The sequence below is a fragment of the Ipomoea nil genome, unplaced genomic scaffold (assembly GCF_001879475.1).
Source record: "Ipomoea nil cultivar Tokyo-kokei standard unplaced genomic scaffold, Asagao_1.1 scaffold0865, whole genome shotgun sequence".
Classification (NCBI taxonomy): Eukaryota; Viridiplantae; Streptophyta; class Magnoliopsida; order Solanales; family Convolvulaceae; genus Ipomoea; species Ipomoea nil.
In genome coordinates this window covers 150,920-172,359 of record NW_017617293.1, presented here as the reverse complement: position 1 = coordinate 172,359, position 21,440 = coordinate 150,920, and the positions used below count along the sequence as shown (strand labels likewise).

The window sequence follows — 21,440 nt, the reverse complement described above, 5'->3', positions numbered from 1 at the left end:
AATTTTCTCAAAAAGTTTTCTAGATGAACACTTGTTTAAAGCTTCTCAGAATTCTCCCGGTCTCACTCAGATTGGTTTCTCAATTTAAAACGTGGTACGCGAAGTAACCGAAAATTTAGGATTTGGTAATAAGAATAAATTGTGGTTTTGAATTAATTTAAAATGGGATCGAAATAATTTATTCAAACACCAATTGATCGCAAAAATTTTTAATGGAGTGAAAATGGCTATTTTGGAATTTCTTAAAATTGTATTTATAAAATAAAATTTTGGGTTGTTACAGTATCATTGACCCCCAAAAAGAGAGCCGAATGATCAGAGCGAGTCAAGATATTTTCCACAGCTGCATTCACCAGGTTACTACACCAACTAGCACTTGTTAAAACCTTATCTAGTCTTTCCTCCATCCAATCCATAGTCCCCCTACCTCTCTCCTAAGTAAATGGATACCCCATTATTGGCAACTAGGCCAAACTGCACTCATCGACAGCATCCCCAAAATCGCGAAGGAGTCCATCTGGATGAGGATTGACACCACGTTTTCATGTTGGAATAAGATCATTGAAATCTCCTACTACAACCTAAGGCAACGTGGATATATTAGCTAGGGTCCTGAGCAGATCCCATGAGTCCCTCCTCCTACTACATTCCAGATATCCATAGCAACCTGTCATACGCCAACATGGGAGACCTGTTAGATTCACCTCAATGTCTACATGGTTCTTCGAAAAACTAAGTAGTCTTGCTGTATTATTCTTTCTCCAAAGCAAATCCAAACCTCCGCTTAAACCTACGTTCTCAACATAAAATAGGTCTACGAAGCCAAACTTGATGCAGAGATGTTCTGCGTGTATCCGCCCCACCTTGGTTTCCATCAAAAAAATAAAGTCGAACTTCTTATGAGACACCAGGTCTACAATCTCTCGAACTGTGCGTGGATTGCCCAAGCCAAAACAGTTCCAACTTAACGTTCTCATGAGGACGGGCGAGCCTGAGAACTAGAACCCGCCGATAACAAGTTTTTTTACCCTGCATCAATCATAACCACATCACCATTGCCGGTCGCAAGACATCTACTACCACCACATGAACCTTCACGACGTCGCTTAGTTGCAGCCACGACACCCCTCTCATTGTCCGCCCCTCCTCCCAGAGACTCCCCGCCCTCCTCACTCCGATGCTCAAGTTTGACGCTGCCAGGACTGTTACCCGGAAGCGGCTGGCCACGCACCGGAATCAACCACGGGTCTCCCACCGCCCTAGGACCCTTAGCAACTCATGCCCGCAAGTCGATCCTGTAAGGGTACTGGTCGACGAGAATCCCAGCCTCCCGTGCTTTCAGACAAAAACGATGTGAGTGCCCCATCAAGCCACAAAAGAAACAAAAGTTATGCAATCTCTCGTACTTGAAGGTTACCCAACAAGTTATCTTATCACGCTTCACAAGCTTCATTCGCCGCTTTATCGGCCGTGCTACAAGGATTGAGACACGAATCTGATAAAACGTTCTCCATGGGGCTCCCGTAAACCTGTCATCACACTTCACAAAGGTGCCTATGAAGTTGCCAATCTGCTCCAAAATCACATCCGACGTATAGCCTAGTGGGAGATCATGCAGCTGCACCCACATGTCAACAAAATTAAGAACCACATCATCGGGTAGAACCCCATCACACACCTGCCTACAGACCAAAGTATTGTTTTCAAACGACCAGGGACCTTCCTCCAATACCCCCTGCATATCCGTCTTATGGTAGAAAACGAACAGGAACAAGTTTGGTTGCAACTCTGAGATCTGAACCCCTTTGACCGGTTGCCAAACAGATGCCATAACCTGACTCATATACTCGACCTTCACAACCTTGCTGGTCAAGAAATGACCAACAACAACCCATGTCTCCTTAACCCCATCCGGAACCAATCCGACATTCTTCCTGACTGGCTCGAAAACAACATCTTCATCCTTTAAGACCATGTCTGCCCAGCATGTCGTGAGACCAGACACAACCCCAACGTCGGAGTTTCCATACTAGACGAGGCAACAATCAAGATAATAGTGAGTACCCAGAGAAACGCTAGAGATCTAAAGAAAATCGGCAAGCAACCAGAGGAAAACTAAGGAAAATGACGGAAACCCTAGCAAAACCTAGGAAGGGAAGCAAAACCTTAGACAAAAGCTAGAGAGAGAAATTTTTTATTACCGAAATTAAAAATTGTAGAAATGTGTTTTTTTACTAGGCATTCTACCCATGTGATCATAATATTTAAATAACTTTAATTTATTTTGGATAAGGTTTTAAAAATAAATTAAAATGATAGAATCAATTAAAAATAAATTAAAATGATAACCCATGGCCACCTAGTTCAGAAAAGACTTTAGGAAAATGTTTTGCCACACCCTTGAAAGTACGTTCAATTGACTCACCCTTCCTCATATCCAGAATTGATATACGTTCTTTAATTTTCTGTCCAATTAAAAAAATAATAATAAAATAAAAATAAAAGTTGAATTCAACAGAATATTCAAGAATGAACAACTCCACAGAATGTGTATGTCCTGTGTCATCACCAACATCTAGTTTAGCTTTCATTCTCTGGAGTTCTTCTCGCTGTTCAATGAAGTTTACATATTGATCAAGTGCTTTCTTGTTCACATGGCTGAACTATTGCAGCTGCTCAGTACACTTGTGCAACAATTTGTACAACTCTTTTACGTTCTTTTGTTTATACCTATAATTTTTAATATGAAAAATTAATAAACTAATATACACCACAAAGAAAAAAAAAACAGATGATAATGGACCTAATTTAGCAAATTTCTAGAGAATATATTCAGAACCCAATTTGTACAACTTATGCATATCAGATGTGAAATTGCAATTTAGCAAATTTCTAGAGAAAATATTCAAAAGTCAAAGAAGAGTACGCTTCAAAGGCATCGGATGATAATGGACCCAATTCTCGAATCGTCTTCGAATACTCATTTTGTTTTGCAAGATAGGTGTTCCTTTTATTTTAGAGTTCCTCCAATTCTCTCTTCTCCTCCTGAAGGGTACCCTAATAATTGTTTTCCATAGCCTACCTCCATAGTAATTTTGTAGACCAATAACAAAACAGTCAAAAACTTAGTAAGCTCAATTTCACCACACCTACCTTCTAGTCGTTTTTTTTTTTTTTTTTTTTTTTTTTTTTTTCCTTTTTGATATGTTTGAGCTTCTTGCTTCTATCATTTATGCTTTCAGAAACTCCTAAAAGGATATATATATATATATATATATATATATATATATATATATATATATATTAATGAGATAGCATGAAAAATTACATAACGTTGAAAAATAAGCAAAATAACTCACTTGTAAGTAGGCCTGATCATCGGTCGGATACGGAAGGATCGGATTTCCAATCCGTCCATCCGACCGGATTTCGGATTTCGTTTTTACCCCCCTATCCGTTTATTTTTTTGGACAGATCTTATCGGATTTCATAGGTTCGGATTTCGGTTATCCGTTGTCGGATTTCAGATGATAATCGGATATAATAAATTAATATAAAAAAAATTCTAAAATAGATAAATAAGTCATAATAGCAATAAATTAAAGGCATACTGAGTTTCATTACCATAGCATAGCAAAACATACAAGCATACAACAATAAAAGTTTCAAACTAAGTTAATAATTACAGATTTTCAATGATTATACAAAAAATCATGCTTAAGACTTAAGTGTTTAACTTGAACAAAATACATTAAGCACTTAAGTTGTTAAGCACTTAAGCAGTAAGTCATAGACTTGAGTCATTCAGTCAGCTGTCAACACCTGTACTCTTTGTCTCATTGGCCATTCACTCTTAAGTTCTTCTTCAGCAATTCAGCAAAATCAGACTATGAATAGTCGGCAAAATCAACACTAATCTAGATAATCTATTCTTCTTCCTGCTAGTATTCAAACTTAAAACGATATTAGTGTTTAGAGTTTAGAAAACAGACAATCAGACATTTAGACTAACAATACTAAGCAATTATTCACTAGGCTAAGTGGCTCAGAGTGCAATTTTCCATATCAAGTAAGAATGTGGGCACATTGCTCTGAATGTGTTATATTAGCACATTGGCAACATACCAACTCCATTCCATTTATTCAGACAAAAGTGGAAGCTTCATCATAGCCACCAAATAAAACAAATACATTCAAACTGAAAACAGAGCAAGGAAGAGTTATACCAGAATTCCAGACTGCAGAGAAATGGGCAAAATTGGGCTCAACTCATCTAATGGCAGCAACAAATCAATAACAGAAAGTTGCCAAGCCACTTAGAGGCTAAACACCACTTGCAACAACATAAGTACATAACAGAATATCAAATTGATTAAAGAAATGAACACATTGTAAACAGATATTAAAAACATTACAGTGGTTGTAGGCAACATTGATGGTATAGTAGATGAAGCTCCAGTGGGCAATTCTGCAAAAGTGAAAAAACAGAATAAGTAAGAAAGAAAGTGAAAAGGAAATAAACTTAATAAAGAATAAAAAAAAGTAACTAAGAAAGTGATAAGTCTTACCTTTCTCTAATCTTTCACCTCCTCCAGGTTCTCCTCAACTTGGATTGGCTGATTAGGTGCCCTCAACCAATCTTGAGTACATATTAGTGCTTCCACTATTTTAGGAGTCAACAAACTCCTAAATGGATCAAGTACTCTTCCAGATGTACTAAAACAGCTCTCAGAAGCAACTGTGGAGATAGGAACTGCAAGCACATCTCTAGCCATTTTGGATAGAATAGGATATCTCTCACTATGGCTCTTCCACCACTTTAACACATCAAAAGCAACAGATTCATCATCCTCCACAAGACTTTCACTTAAGTATACTTGCAGCTCAGTTTGCTTACTGCTTCCACTACTTTCCAATCTCTCTCTTTTTTTTTTTTTTTTTTTTTTTTTTTTTTAAGTTGGCTCTTCAAAGATGACTGAGGCCTACCAACTGTACAAGTAGTAGCCTGGTTAGCCTCAGACTGGACTGCTTGAGTAGAGGATGCAGTCTGGGTAGAACTGAGACTCTGAGAGAGTATGTAACTGCATAGTCATCATATAAAGCAGCCATTGCAGATTGGACCTTGGTAAAACAAGCTTTGCCTTTCTCTTCTCCATACAACTGGGCAAACTGATGAGGCATGTACTCCTCCTTATCTCTGGGGTCCAGAATACTGGCAAAAAAAATGATAGAGTTCATTTTTTCTGGATCCCCCCAATATTTGTCAAACTTGTTCCTCATTTGTGTCCCCATTGCCTAAAACAGAAAAAATAAAGTTATTAGTTTACAGAATTACAGCAATTACAAAAAACAATAAAGCAAACAAATTAAAAGATAAATGAGAATACCTTTTCAGTCCCATGATTAGAGTTCACCATAGCTTCAAGCATGCAACTGAGATCAGAGATCTCAGAGAAGAATGTGTTGGATGTGACATAAAGTGAACCAGAGATCCTCACTGTCATATCATAAAATGCTTTCAACATCTTCACTAAGCTTTCCACAGAACACCAATCCAAGAAGGTAGGAGCACTCCCCAAGTCAGCAGAATAAGAGGGGTGGGTCATTTCTCTCATATGCATCAAACACTACTTGATATTGAACTGCAGTGTTGAGCATAATGTAGGTGCTGTTCCACCTTGTAGGGACATCAAGATGCAAAGCTGATTTAGCTTCCACACCAAACAGTTCAGCAAACTCTCTGAACTTTGTCAGCCTAGCTGGTGAGTTCCTAACCCATCCCACTGCATCCCTCACCCTCTTGACTGACTCATCTGCAAACTTCAACCCATCTTGGACCACTAAATTGAGGATATGGGCTATGCACCTCATGTGCATGTACTGAACCTTAACAGAAGAAGAACCCCAAGATAACAGTTTACTCTTAAAAAACCCCATAGTTGTGTCATTAGAGGAAGCATTATCCACTGTTACAGTAAACACATTCTTAATTCCCCACTCTAATAAACAACTCTCTAGGGCTTTTGCAATGTACTCCCCCTTATGAGAAGAAACTGGGACAAAGGATATAATTTTTTTATGAAGCTTCCACTGGTCATCTAAAAAATGTGTAGTAATGCACATATAATTGATTCTCTAGACAGAAGTCCATGTATCAGTTGTTAGACTAACCCTTTGAGTTCCCACTCTAAACAACTTCCTAAGGTTTAGCCTCTCATCAAGAAAAATTTGGTAGATGTCCTTAGAAATGGTCTACCTAGAAGGGATAAGAAACCTAGGACAAGCAACCAGAATAAACCTCTTGAACCCCTGGCCCTCTACAAACCTAAAAGGGAGCTCATCTATGATTATCATCTCACAAAGGGCCCTCCTAATGGCATCTTGATTAAATACCCATGTCCCCAAAACACCCCCAGGAGCCTCTGTTCCACCCTCAGAAGTGGACAGAGTGTTGAATATGAGTAGAGACTGCCTTGTATCCTTTGAATGGGGATTTTTAAGACAACTGGCCATATGATTTCTTAATGATGATGTGCCATGTTTTTTAGTTTCACAAAAATACTCTTTTGCAAAGTAAAGGCATTTGCCTTTAATCACTTTTTTTAGTTTCAGGATCTTTGATCTTTTCAAAGTGCTCCCACACTATGGATCTAGACTCTAATTCCTTCATCTTCTTAACCGCAGGAACTTTAGGAGTGGCCATAGGCTGTTGAGCACTTGTCTCAATGCCTGGGGTTTTTACTCCTTGTTCTTCCACTGTTGAAGATGGAAGAGGTCCAGTTCCACTTCCACTTAATTATATTTTGATTGCTCTCCATCTATAAAGATTTCTGGATGAGCAAATTGGATTCACATTTCACACAAGCACACATAACTGACATAAGGCCATACACTGTCACAGTGATATGTATTCCATAATCAGGATTCATGATTCATGAACTCATCATTTTATGGAAATGGCCACAAATTAGGGCTTAACAGTAAACACTCAGTAGTCAGTACTGAGTACTGACATACATAATTACATATAACACATTAACAAATTCATTCCATAATAAGGAGTCATGAATCATGAATCATGAACTCATCATTTTATGGAAATGCCCACAAATTAGGCCTTAACACTTCCACAGTCAACCATCAACCCATCAACAATTCAAGTATTCAACAACATTCAACAACATTCATTCCAATTTCCAAATTCCAACAGTCAACTATTAGCATTCAACATGGACATCATAAATTCATAATATCAATTACAATTTCAGTAGGCTTCCACAGTTCCACACTTCCACCACCACCATACATTTTGAAATAACAAATTTAAGGGTCCTTTACCCATAAACTTACAAACACATATCAGAATAAGCACAAATTCATCACGTATGTGGAAAGCCCTAACAATTAGGGTTCAGTTACAAATTAGGGTGCATGCAACATCATAGAACTAGAACAGAACAGACAAACTCACAAACATGCAACGGGAAAATAAGAAAAAAATGACAGAGTTACATTTTACTTGTTTTCTCAAAGGTTTCCTATGAGATCTAGGGCTTCAAGGCGTCAAACTTCCACTACCGTCCGGCTTCTTCCTTCTTTCCGTCTTTCCAGTTTGCACAGAGCCACAGACACTTCCACAAGATTCCCGTCGAACTGTCAATTGTCGAAGACTCGAAGCCTCGAAGGAGTCGAAGGGGAGTTCAGACTCTCAGACTTCATAGACTCTTAGACTCAGAGTTCAGAGAATTAGAGATTCACCGGAGAAGGAGATTATGGAAGAAAATTAGATGAGAAGGACTGAAGGAGTGAAGGACTGAAGATCGGATGGGGATGGCTAGATGAGACTAAGGAGAATTCGAGAAGAAGCTCTGGGGAGTGGCCGAGTGGAGAGTCTCAGAGAATGGAAATGGCAAACCCTAGGTCTGCACAACATTTTATACTTAGGCCATAGTTCGGATCTCGGACGGGTTCGGATGGGATATTTCCTAACCCTACCCGTCCGTCTTTTATAGCCACGCATGCGTAGGGCCGGTTCGGATATTATCCGAACCCGTCGGATTTCATCACCGTTCGGTGAACACTAGTTCGGATCGGACGGGTAATTCGGGTAGTTCGGGTATTGCACAGCCCTACTTGTAAGCTGTTGGGTCAAGTTTTCAACTAATATATGGGCCTCCACTACTTCCTGCCCCTTTAATACATGAGCTGTTATAATTGTAGTTGCATATGCTCCAGTGGTTCTTTCATCAGCTTAAAGATGAAACAAACATAAAGTAATTAAAAGTAAAATTGTATGGTCTATGAAAACAGAAGTTCACAGATCAAGTTTCTTAACCTCCCAATATGGATGATTGCATGCTAAAGAGCCATAGTAAAAGTGATTCGGGTTACAAAATAAACATTCCAACACTTTGGAACTACTTTGCGTCCTGCATAAGGCTTTAGATAAGAGTATATGAAAATATGCTTCTTGTATAGCAAATGAGTCCACCCTCTATGTCTAAACCTTTAAGTAAAATCCCATGTTCCATGAAGAAAGTGAAAATAAGAACTTTTTACACTACAAGAAAAATGCACATAGACAACGGTTAATAACCGTTGTCGTAGGGGTATAATTTCTGTTGTTGAAGCCGGTGTTGTTGTAAGTCCCGCGCATAGACAACGGTTAAAAACCGTTGTCTTTTCTAGAAACAACAACGGTTTTTTAACCGTTGTCTATTAAGTGTTGTCGAAGCCGGTGTTGTTGTAAGTCACGCACATAGACAACGGTTAATAACCGTTGTCTTTTCTAGAAACAACAACGATTTTTTAACCGTTGTCTATTAAGTGTTGTTGAAACCGGTGTTGTTAAAAATCACGCACATAGACAACGGTTTTAAACCGTTGTCTTTTCTAGAAACGACAACGGTTTTTTAACCGTTGTCTATTAAGTGTTGTTGAAACCGGTGTTGTTAAAAGTCACTCACATAGACAACGGTTTTAAACCGTTGTCTTTTCTCGAAATGACAACGGTTTTGTAACCGTTGTCTATTGTGTGTTATTGAAACCGCTGTTGTTAAAAGTCACGCCCATAAACTGTTGTCTATTGTAAAATAGACAACGGTTTTTAACCGTAGTCTCAACGGCAACGGTTTTTAACCGTTTTTAACCTACTTAAATTTTAATCATATAAAAAATCAATTTATCCATTCACCATCGCCAAGTGTAGTTACATAATTTTGCACAAGCTAAGGTTCAAAATACAAAAGAACTAATTAACAAGTCTAAATACTTCCATGACCAATTCAAATCGAATCATCGTCCAAGTCATATACTACAAAAAACAATTCCACGAACCAAGTCTAAATGATCACAACGTTCTAATGATCAAATCATACCTACTCTATATAACTTGATAGAATATCGGCCCATTCAGAACGCACCAGATCAATAACCGCTTTGTCATAATCAAGTTGTTGGAACTACATGTAAAAAGTTAGTAAATAAATTAGTACGTAGTCAACATAACATTATAAAAGATAGCTAGATAGATAGATAGTGAGACTACAAAAATAAGCCAAAACTACTGGCATAATGCAGTAGTATATGCAGTGGTCATTCATTATCCTTTTGCATTTGCTTGGATTTGGACAGCTCTAATATATGCCCAACAGGTACAGCTTGGATTTGGACAGCTCTACTAGTGTTCATCATATGCAATGGTATGTTGTTAGGCAGTTAGGCTAGGTCTCATGGCAATAAACCGAGCTGAGCCACATTTTTAATTGTTGGGTCTATATTCATTAGTAATTTATGAGAACATTTAATTTAATTGTAGGCACAATCCATGTAGCCTACGAAAAGAATTCCCACTTTTTCATATACAAATTTGTGCATGGACTAAATTTAAACTTATACATTTTGAGTGCCTGCAAAAAGGAGTGAAAAAATGGTCCCATATACATTCTGGACATCATTTTAGTAATCACAACTTAGGCACCATCAGTCTGTTATCACACACCTCATTAACCATTTTTCATGTTTCACCATTTTTCATTTTTCAAGACTTGCAAGGATAGAACTCTGAAGGGCAGGATGTGCAATCCTTCCAAAAATAGCAATAAGTGTTTTAGACAAGATTCTCATCAAATATGGAACGCACAGAGGCAGTATAGTAGGGTAGTCCCACTGATCAAAATGAAGAACAGAACAAGATATTTCTTCATGACACTCTAAATTAAGTATGTTGATCAAAGTCACAAAAAGAAACAACTAAGTTGCATATAGTTTTGGCATCATAAAAAGATCAGTGGCATAGTATTTACCTGAGCCGCTTCATTGGCTGCATTTTTGGTCCACAAAGAAAGTTTGTCCTGTCTCTGACGCACACTGGCAACCACTCCACATATCTCCTCTGCTTCATCAAATTGCTCTCCAATCAAAGCCATCAGCTATACAATAAAAACAATAGAATAGTAAAACATTAATGTGTATAATATTAAAATTTAAAGAATAAAATTTTTCCACCAAGGATATATTACAGTTTCAAGCCACATGGTGTCAAGAATTGCCTTCTTGCTGCTGCTGACAGTCCACTTGCCTCCATTGGCAAACTCAGGATCTTCCCATTTTGGCTCAATCCCAACTTTAAACAAATGAAAAATAAATTCATATCGCTTAAAAATATTTAAGTAACAAGACAAATAATATATATATTCAGGTCACAGAAATTGGTTCTTTCTTGGTTATTCAAGCATGAATATTTGCACACAATTTTGGTTCAATGCAGTGAAGTAACCTGTCAAATACTAAATTGCTTAACCTGTCACAATTTTGGTTTGCACACAGTTTTATTAGGGGAAAAAATCCAAAGAAACTTAACAAACAGACCTATGAACTTCTAATCAAGAATTTTCTTAACCTGTCAGAAGAATCACACAAGTGGGTCATACTTAATAGCATAAAGTAAACTAAAAGATCAACAACAATGAGTATTTATCAAGATTATAAAATGATGAAGCTTAAGGGTCCATGAAAGAAGCTAGGGTTTGAAGTCTTATCCACAAATATTATCAGAAATCTGAAAGGGAAGCTCCAAATTTCTTCTTTTCTTGAATCCTGAGGCTCCTAGTTGGACCACAAGTTTCTAGGTAATATAAGAAACAAATTCTCTCAATTAAGTGCTTTCTTGTTCACATACAATGTCTACACCTAGATGGAAAAACAAAATTCACTTCATAGCTTAGATTGATACTGCAGTTGCGATTATAGAGTGGTTCATCAAGCATACACAGAGATTGAATACAAATAAACAACTCGAATACAATGCCATAACAGCTTGATTAATAATCTGCCACTGGACCAATGTGCATAAAGCCTACTGAACCAAATATGATTTTACACAAATCAAATTTACTTCAAAGACACAAAACAAAAAGCTAATAAGCAGAGTCATTACTTTAAAACAAATCAAAATTAAGAAAAGATAACATCTTGCTAAACTTCACAGATTTTAGGCAAAACAGAATCTATAACCACCCATAAGTGACTACAAACTTAAATCTGATGCAGTATGCCTGGTAATCATTATGCAAAGCATTGTCAACTCATTATTTTATTCAGCTGCTCAGTTGCATATTTGTTTGCCTCAATTTTTGAAATCCATCAAATTCAAAGTGGCAAAATAAAAACCTGCCATAAAAAAGAGGAATTTGCACGTGTAATTGAAATATCATGCCTTAGTAGTAATAGTTTGATCGACGTGATGTTGTGACTCGTTAATAAATTGTTGCCAAAAAGATTTGCACTAGAGAGGTGTTATCAACGTTTTTTATGCTGGAACCTGAAAGGGGAGCATAGGAAAAGCAAGTGAATTTTTTAAAAATGCATTACAACAATCAACCAAGATGCAGATGGTGATGGGCCTTGACAATGAATAAGAAAATATTGATGTTCTAAGACACTTCAAATATTTCAAATTGTAAAATCATTAGCAACTCTAGGAACCTGTGGGGTTAGAATGAAATAAAGTCAGGAAATATCTAGAAGAGGGGAAGAAAGGGGGAGCACAGGAAAAACAAGTGAAATTTTGAGAAAGCACAACAATGCATGGGAAAACATTGATGTTCAATTGTTAACAGCGACAACATTCCAATTTGTAAAATATAAAAAAGGGACACTTTCTTAAGTGCACCACTGAAATGGGTGATCAGACATGAAACATCATAATGTTCAATTAATCATAGCCATACAGATGAACGTGCTCTTTTGGTAATTGCTTTGATGTCTTCCTTCCCTGTCCAACATCGGGGCATTGAATCGGAATCACGGCAAAATAATGTAGAAAACCTATCAACAATTTTGGAACACTTCTCAATATGTTCACACATTTATAGTTCCAAACTTCAAATAAGAACACACTCAAACTATAAAACGAATTCATGTTTCCCCTAAAAATACTAACCATTGTATCTGATAAACACACAGCTAACATTATAGAAAAAATTCTGTTGCATATATAAAGAGGACTACAAGTTTTCAGGCATAAGAAACAATTGTGATAAACACACAGAAATTTTTGCAAATCTGTTGCAAACACACCGGACTACAATCTGTTGCGTTCTCAGAAATTTTTCACATCGTCAAACCCCAATTCCCCAACCCTAGCTTCAATCCAAAATTGTTTAGCATAAACACACGCATTGATAATATCAAATAATATTTGGATGAATTTCACAGCTTATTACGTTACAAGAGAAAAACTAACCTTCAATTTTTCACACAAGTTTACTGAGTTCTTCACGGCGGCGGCGGCGGTAGAGGAGGGAGGCGGCAATGGCGGTAGAGGTTGTAGGCAGCGACGACGTCGGAGGTTGGAGGCGGCGTGAGAACTGGGAATGACGGTGTTAGTCGGTGTTACTGTCCAAGGAGAAAATTTGCAATGGAGAGAAATTTTGAACGATGGTCGAATTTTGTTGAAAGGAAATTTTGCAAAGAGGGAATAATTCGCGCTAAGTTAAAACTTGTAAAGAGGGAAAGAATTGAAGAAATTATTTTTATTTTACAAAGAGGAAAATAACATAACATATATTATATATTATATACTCCGGTACTATGTACTAATATACTTTAAGGAAAATAACGAAATTTTATTTTAATTTTATAATAAACTTTCATTTTTTTCAAATTAAATAAGTACATTCATGGTTTTATAGGGATGGGGTCCACCATAAACCGAGTATATAGGTATAGAACGGGGGTAAGAAAATATTAGTTTTATTACCCGGGATGCAGACCCAAAATAGTACCGAGTATATAGGTACAGAACTAGGGGTGTGCAAACTTCGGATAATTTTCGGTTAACCAACCGAACCGACAAAGTTCGGTTAACCGTTTTCGAACCGAACTTTTTCGGTTCGGTTAATGGTTAAAGGAATTTTAAAACTTCGGTTAACGGTTAATTCGGTTCGAAAGGTCGGTTAACCGAATTAACCGAACGATTAACCGAAGTTTTTAATATATATATAAATAATAATATAAATATAAATATTAATTTGAAGTTATGGGTGTTTGGAGTTTATAATTCATGTTTTTTATATTTTGTTATGAATTTATTATGATATGTATTTTATTTTAATTGGATTTATTATTTTAGGTGTTATTTTTAGAATTTTAAATTTTAACTTTTAAAAGTTCGGTTAATCGGTTAACCGACCGATTAACCGAAAAAAATTTCGGTTCGGTGAATTCGGTAGAGCAAACTTCGGTTCGGTTAACGATTAAAGGAAAAAAAACTTCGGTTAATTCGGTTCGGTTAAAACGGTTCGGTTAACCGAACAATTAACCGATTGAACACCCCTATACAGAACGCGAGATTTATAAATTTCTATGCTGTAGATTCTTAATTTCTATACTGTAAATTCATAAAATCTTTACTCTTGATTCATAGTTTCTAAACCGTAGATTCATAATTTAAATACAATAGATTCATAATTTAAATACAGTAGATTCATAATTTCTATACAGTAGATTCATAATTTCTATACTGCAGATTCATAATTTCTATATTGTTGATTCATAATTTCTAAACTGTATAGTTATCAAATTATGAACATATAGTTATGTGATTTGTGAATACAGAGTTCAACAATTAGGAATATGAACATCGAAAATTATGAACATAGAGTTCTGTAATTGTGAATATAGAGTTCAATCATTATGAATATGAATTTCAAAAATTATGAATATAGAGTTCGGTAATTGTGAATATAGAGTTCAATCATTATGAATATGAATTTCAAAAATTATGAATATATGGTGCACACGGTTGTACAGCATAATTTGCCCTTTATTACCCTGATGTTTATTACCCAGACAGTTGGCGGCCCAATTATTACAAAGATCGCGGCGAACGAAATGGGCTATAGCTAACTGTACGAAATCAAGTACTCTTTCATATCCATTCTCCATGTGTCCCATGCATGCCGGAAGGGTCGATTACTAACATATAGCTAACCTTGTTAGTCATGCGCTAGCCTGAAGGGTCGATTACTAACATCGGCCCCTATCATACCGCCCTTACCCGACCACACCATACCGCACCATTCTGAACACCACACCGCACCGCGCAGGGTCGTTCTAGGCCATGTCGGACCGGCGCGACCGCACAGGGCCCCCAATTGTTGGGGGCCCAATTTTTTAAAACAAATATTATAGATATAATCTATTATTTTTTTATACTTGATAATTTTTTTATTTTTTTTTGAATTCATAGATTGGTCTTAATTGTAATTGAAAATAAAACTTGAATGAATTGACATTGAAATTTTGGTGAATAATTTTATATTTAAATATGAACAAAAATAGAATTATTAAATTAACTTTTGAATTCTATTCTTTCTTTGATAATTTTTTATGCATTATATTTGGACAAAAAAATTTAATTACATTTTTATTCTTGTTAACAACCTTAGGAGAATACTTTAGTACACAGAACGTGAGGTTGTTAATCGCCGGCCGCTCATGACGGTGGTCAAAGCTGTCGGCCCAAAATTATAGGTAAAATATAAGGTGTAACACTTTAAGACACAGGAGTTGGTGTGGCTTGGTGGATTTAGCTTTGTTTGTTATGTTAAAGGTCTTGGGTTCTATCTTTAGTGGTGGCATCCTTAACTTATTTTATATAATCATTGTGTTCTTAATGTTGTGCTGGTAAGGTCTCGGGTTTTATTCTTCTTGGGGGGAATTTTTCAACTATTTTTTAAAATTGTTGTCTTGGTTTTCACAAACAACATAGAAGCAACTCAGTTATATACCAGATGTTGCACTTTCAAACAAAAGAGTTTGTGTTGCTTAGTTGGTTAGACCTTATTTGTTAAGTTTGAGGTCATAGGTTCAACTCTTGTTGTTAACATCTTTATTTTTATTTTATACAATTGGTAAATAATGATGCGCAAAGACAACGGTTTTTTATAACCGTTGTCTTTGTAGTGTTGTGTATTCAAATACGCTTAAAGACAACATACCAAAGACAACGGTTAAATAAAACCGTTGTCTTAAACAAATAAAGAACGCGCAACGACAACGGTTATATAAAACCGTTGTCGTTCTAGTGTTGTGTATTCGAGTGCGCTTAACGACAACACACCAACGACAACGGTTAAATAAAACCGTTGTCTTTTTTAAATAAAAGAGCGCACAAAGACAACGGTTTTAAACAACCGTTGTCTTTCTAGTGTTGCGTATTTCAGTACGCTTAAAGACAACACAACAATGACAACAGTTAAAAAAACCGTTGTCTTCTTTAAAAAAAAAACGCACATAGACAACGGTTTTAAAAAACCGTTGTCGTTGTGGTGTTGTCTTTTCACAAAATGCACAAAGACAACACACTTATAACAACGGTTAAGTAAAAACCGTTGTCTTTGACAAAAGTGTTGCATCAAAGACAACGGTTTTGGACCAAACTGTTGTCTTTTATACAAAAGACAACACTTTTCTTAAAAACTGTTGTCTTTCTAGTGTTGTCTATGTGCATTTTTCTTGTAGTGTTACAGAACTTGAATCTAAAACACCTTTGGAACTAGTGGTTTTCTTGATATAGTTCAAAAACATTTCTTCATAAATAAAGCTATTTTGCAAAATTTGAATCTAAATCCATCTCTCATCCATCATTAATTGATCTATCATGCAATTACTAACTGCTAGTTTAGGTTATTTCAGTAATTCAGTAGAAAAGAAATACATACTCATTTGACTAGGCCAAGATGAAACATACACGGTAAATTATTACATTTAATCATTAAATATAAGAAAATCTAGCAGTAAATTTAAGTTTTTGAAAATAACTTACCTTGAGTTCCCAATAAGTATGTCTTCGGCGGTAGCGGGAGGTGGTAGACTGGCGATTGATTTGTTACGTCGGCAGGAAGAGGGAGCGGGAGGTGGCATCTGACCTTCTACGTCGTCGGCAGCAGTGAGAGGTGGCGGAGATAGGAGTTAAGGTTTTCTTACTTTAACAATTAATTTATAAAATTTTAGTACAACATTTAGAGGCGGTTGTTATAATTGTCAGAAATACTCATTTAGCAGCGATATAACCGCCGTTAAGTGTATGTCGCTAAAAAAACAGTTTTTTGTAGTGTGCGAAAAAAGTAAATGCATAATGAGATTGCATGTATTGTTTTAAACTATAATATATATTAAAGCTAACCAACATGGTTGGCATGGTGGTTCATCGATCCCCACCCATGTGAGTAAAAGCACGAAAAATATAAATGATTGGCCAGTCCCCTACCACTCAGAACATTTTTTGAAAGCAAATAAAAACACGAAAAATATATCAACGAAATAAAGACAAGTGACCTCGGGTGAAATTAACTGAAACATAATATTATGAAAAGTTGAATTAAAATAACTCCAATTAAGTCTCGGTAGCAGACAAATTAAACAAAATAGGAAGGATGGAATATTTAATAAGAAAATTTAAATATTAAACGTCTTCATAAGAGTCGACCGGGGAAGAGAGGACATTTTGTAGCGACAGTAAGCGAGGAGGGGAATGGCGGCGCCCAAGGCCAAAACGGAGATAGCGAGAGGAAGTGAAGGCTCTAAAGTGGCATACATCCCACACAGGAATGCGATTCCCACTCCTAGGGATGCCCAGACCATAACTTCGTTAGCCAAAAAGGATAGCTTTAAAATTCTGTACATGTCGCGATATGGGGTTGCAACAGCGTCCACCAAGGAACCGTTATTGAATACAGCCAACATAGAGCATATGAAAGCAACAACATCGGAAACAACAAAAGCCTTAAACGCTGCATTCCTTATTAATATTGCCTTCCCTGCTTCTTCAGAATCGACGTTGCTGTTGTATCCTCCTGGGACAGTAAACCCCGCTGCAAAGGTTATGGTTGCTATCAACGTAGCTACAATGATGTTTGTCTCACTGCTTCGTACCAGATTATCGACCATATCATTAATATCAACGTCTTTCTTAGTAGTACTGATTTTCTTTCTCCAAGTTTTGGTGAGATCAATACGTTGACCATAACGTCCATAAACTCGGTAGTAGTGTTCCTGCATTAATTAATTACGGAGTAATTAATGATTTCATTTTCATTCTTAGAGTTAGTTATTTTTTCTTTAATTTGGCACAATTAATTTAATAAGAGCAAATATCAATTTCGGTCCCACAAGTATTAACAAAATGACAGTTTTAGTTTATATGTTTAATTTCTACTAATTTTCATTTACGACTATATATTATTTTAGTACCAATTTTCATCAATGATTATTGTTTTAGTGCCAAAATTCATCAAGCTGGTCACCCTTACGTTTAAGACATGCCGAAATATGAAATTATTAATGGTATTCTTTTTCTTTTCAAATTAAGATCCCAATTTAAGCATAAATAAATGGATTTAAGCCCTAAGATCGATCTCAATTCACAGTTCTCTTCTTCAAATTAAGGTATGATGCGAATGAGAATTGCAAGAATTGCGAATTGGGATCGATCTTAGAGCTTAAAATTCTTTTATTCATACTCAACTTGGGATCTTAATTTGAAATTAACGAAAACACCGTTAAAAATTCTAGATTTCAGCATGCCTTAAACAGAGGGATAATCATCATGATGAATTTTGATACTAAAATAATAGTTGTGGATGAAAATTGATAATAAAACAATAGTTGTAGATGAAAATTGGTATCAATTAAACATGTGGACCAAAATTGTCATTTTGTTAATACTCGTAGGACTAAAATTGATATTTGCTCAATTTAATATTGCAAATACCAATTTTGGTCCCACAAGTATTAACAAAATGATAATTTTGGTCCACATGTTTAATTCCTACCAATTTTTATCCACAACTATTGTTTTACTACTAATTTTTATCCACGATTATTGTTTTAGTGTCAAAATTCATCACGCCGGTGACCCATTCGTTTAAGACATGCCAAAATATAAAATTATGAAGGGTATTTTCGTCATTTTCAAATTAAGATCTCGAATTGAGCATCAATAAAAGAATTTAAACCCTAAGATCGATCTTTACAGTTTTCCTCCTCAAATTAAGGAAGGATGAGGAGGAAAATTGAGAATTGGGATCAATTTTATATCTTCAATCTCTTTATTTAGGCCCAAATTAGAATTTTAAGTTGAAAATGATGAAAATACCCTTAAAATTTTTAAATTTCAGCATCTCTACCTTAAACAAAGAAGTGACCGACATGATGAATTTTGGCACTAAAACAATAATCATGGATGAAAATTGGTACTAAAATATAGTCATGGATGAAAATTGGTAAGAATTAGACATGTGGATGAAAACTGTCATTTTGTTAATACTCATGGGACCAAAATTGGTATTTGCTCATAAATTAAGGGAATAAGGTTCAAATTGGCCACTGAACGTAACCTGAAAATGCAATTAGGCCACTGAACGAAAAAAAAAAAAAGTGCAATTAGGTCATTGAACACTCAAAAAATGTGCAATTATGCCACTGAACTCTCCAAACGTATGCAATTTTACCGGATAGCAAGTTACCATCAATTTTAGCAGGTTACCTGCTTACGTGGCAGCTTAGTTGGCATTTTTAATAATTTTTAAATAATTTTTAATAATTAATTTTAATAATTAATTTTATTAAAAAATTGGAAAAAATTAAATAAAAAATAAAATAAAGTCGTTTTTATTTTTTTTAAAAAAAAATTAATAAAAATTTATTATTAAAATTTATTAAAAATGCCAACTCAGCTGCCACGTAAGCAGATAACCTGCTAAAATTGATGGTAACCTGCTATCAGGTGAAATTGCACATTTTTTGAGTGTTCAGTGGCCTAATTGCACTTTTTTTTCGTTCAGTGGCCTAATTGCACTTTCAGGTTACGTTCAGTGGCCAATTTGAACCTTATTCCTAAATTAAGACATATGTATTATGAGCAAATACCAATTTTGGTCCCACGAGTATTAGCAAAATGACAGTTTTGATCCACATGTTTAATTCCTATCAATTTACATCCACGACTAGTATTTTAGTACCAATTTTTATCCACGACTAACTTTTTAGTGTCAAAATTCATCACACCGGTCACCGATCCGTTTCAAATATGTCGAAATATGAAATTATTAAGGGTATTTTTGTCTTTTCCAAATTAAGATCCCAATTTGAACATGAATAAAGGAATTTAAGCTGTATGATCGATCTCAATTCACAGTTCTTCTCCTCAAGTTTAGGTAGGATGAGGAGGATAACTGCGAATTGGGATCGACCTTAGGGCTTAAATCTTATTATCCATGCTCAAATTGGAATCTTAAGTTGAAAAGGACGAAAATACCCTTAAAATTTTTAGATTTCGGCATGTCTTTAACGAATGAGTGACCAGTGTGATAAATTTTGGCACTAAAACAACAATAGTCCTGGACAAATATTGACACTAAAACAATAGTCGTGGATGAAAATTAATAATAATTAAACATGTGGACCAAAACTGTCATTTTGTTAATATTCATGGGACTAAAATTGATATTTGCTATATGTATTATCAAGGGCGGGTGTACGTACTTACATCATTGGGATCATTGCGACAATTGAAGGGATTTCCATGATGTTCCATGTATATGTCTGATGGATTTTGGTGTCGCTTATTAAAGACCAATTGCTTCTTATTATCCTTACGAGCAGATTATGCACAAATTCTTCCGGCCAGTAGTCTTCATAAATGGGAAGCAGGTGTATTGGTGTGTTGCCATCCTCGTCTACCTCAGAAGCAAGGTTGTCAAGTTGGTTACACTTTTTTATGTATTTAAACACTTTCATTTCACCACTCTGGATTGCCTCATGAAGGACGTTTTGCCCTTTACTATTCACCCTTTCCCAACAATCTGGGCAGCGATCTGATATGCATTTCATAATTCCAACGCGATCCTCCCTCGCTGCTATATGAAATACAGTTGTCCAATCATCATCCCCTCTGCCTGTGCGAACAAATCTTTGACAAATATCCTCATAATGAAGTTTATCAAATTGCGTCTTTCCATTGTCAAGGGAACGCGGAAACACATCATCCAACTCAGGGACATTGCGGCTCAATTAAAGAAGTTGAAAATTATTCTTCCAGATACCTTTGTGGTGCACTTTGCACTAAATACCCTATCTCAGGAATATAGCGCGTTTAAAATTTCCTATATAATACACATAAGAAAGAATGTTCTATCAATGAATTGTTTACCATGTGTACTCAAGAGGAAACACGGCTTATGACTGAGCTTGGGGAAAATGCTTTAATGACCACAACAAGGCCTAAGAGAAAGTCTAGAAAGCCTAAGGGACTTACCATGGCTACTAAGGGAAAACTAACCCCTAAAGCAGACATTAAGAAGATACAAAAGTGTTTCTTTTGCAAAAAGAAGGGACACATGAAGAAAGATTGTATCAAATTTCAGAAATGGATGTCCCAAAAAGGTAACATTTCCTCTTCCTTTGTTTGTTTCGAATCTAATATGTCAGAAGTTAATACTAATTCATGGTGGGTTGACACTGGTTCAACAATCCACATTGCAAACTCTTTGCAGGATATGACAAAACAGAGACAGCCGATGGAAACTGAGTGTAGCATCTTCTCTGGAAATAAGATTGCATCACCAGTAGAAGCTGTCGGAGTTTGCAATTTAGTTTTGGACAATGGTTTTGTATTGACATTAGAAAAGTCATTTTATGTTCCTAGTTTTTCTAGGAACTTAGTTTCAGTATCTAGACTTGTACCCTTCGGATATTCTTTTGAATTTAATACCAATAATATCAAGTTATTTCGTTATTCTACTTGTGTTGGTACTGGTACATTGTCTGATAGTCTTTTTCGTCTAAACTTAAAGAATAATTCAATTTATAATTCTTTACATGTTCAAAACGGCACTAAACGGTGCAGTATTAACGACAATTCCTCAATGTTGTGG

General features: G+C 35.8%; 3 protein-coding genes across 4 annotated transcripts; all 3 read right to left on the bottom strand.

Annotated features, from left to right (window-relative positions):
- Window positions 1-1,276: 1,276 nt before the first annotated feature.
- Window positions 1,277-1,975, bottom strand: LOC109178651. The gene has a single exon (XM_019328189.1). The coding sequence runs from the start codon at window positions 1,973-1,975 to the stop codon at window positions 1,277-1,279; it is 699 nt and encodes a 232-aa protein (XP_019183734.1).
- An 8,197-nt stretch (window positions 1,976-10,172) lies between these two features.
- Window positions 10,173-12,798, bottom strand: LOC109178686 (eukaryotic translation initiation factor-like). Of its 2 annotated transcripts, none has more exons than XM_019328219.1 (3): window positions 12,231-12,347; window positions 10,521-10,624; window positions 10,173-10,430 (listed from the first exon to the last, which is right to left on the bottom strand). In XM_019328219.1, exons 1-3 carry the CDS (start codon window positions 12,283-12,285, stop codon window positions 10,275-10,277), a joined length of 315 nt encoding a protein of 104 aa, XP_019183764.1. In that variant the 5' UTR covers window positions 12,286-12,347; the 3' UTR covers window positions 10,173-10,274. The 2 variants fall into 2 exon arrangements, 1 of the variants encoding a protein (XP_019183764.1); XR_002053751.1 differs by lacking the exon at window positions 12,231-12,347 and adding an exon at window positions 12,746-12,798 and having other exon boundaries at window positions 10,176-10,430.
- A 4,155-nt stretch (window positions 12,799-16,953) lies between these two features.
- Window positions 16,954-20,448, bottom strand: LOC109178640 (protein ACCELERATED CELL DEATH 6-like). Its single transcript, XM_019328176.1, has 2 exons — window positions 20,054-20,448; window positions 16,954-17,559 (listed from the first exon to the last, which is right to left on the bottom strand). The coding sequence occupies exons 1-2, from the start codon at window positions 20,099-20,101 to the stop codon at window positions 16,963-16,965; spliced, it is 645 nt and encodes a 214-aa protein (XP_019183721.1). The 5' UTR covers window positions 20,102-20,448; the 3' UTR covers window positions 16,954-16,962.
- Between the last annotated feature and the right edge of the window lie 992 nt (window positions 20,449-21,440).

Excerpts from the sequence above, each read along its gene's own strand:
- LOC109178651 (XM_019328189.1), bottom strand. The coding sequence starts at position 1,975 with ATGGTCTTAAAGGATGAAGATGTTGTTTTCGAGCCAGTCAGGAAGAAT.
- LOC109178686 (XM_019328219.1), bottom strand. The coding sequence starts at position 12,285 with ATGTTGGACAGGGAAGGAAGACATCAAAGCAATTACCAAAAGAGCACG. Across the intron at positions 10,625-12,230 it reads CCAAAAGAGCACGTTCATCT|TTGGGATTGAGCCAAAATGG; the intron begins GTATGGCTATGA and ends ATTTGTTTAAAG. Across the intron at positions 10,431-10,520 it reads ACACCATGTGGCTTGAAACT|CTGATGGCTTTGATTGGAGA; the intron begins GTAATATATCCT and ends TTTATTGTATAG.
- LOC109178640 (XM_019328176.1), bottom strand. The coding sequence starts at position 20,101 with ATGGAACATCATGGAAATCCCTTCAATTGTCGCAATGATCCCAATGAT. Across the intron at positions 17,560-20,053 it reads GTCGCAATGATCCCAATGAT|GAACACTACTACCGAGTTTA; the intron begins GTAAGTACGTAC and ends TAATTAATGCAG.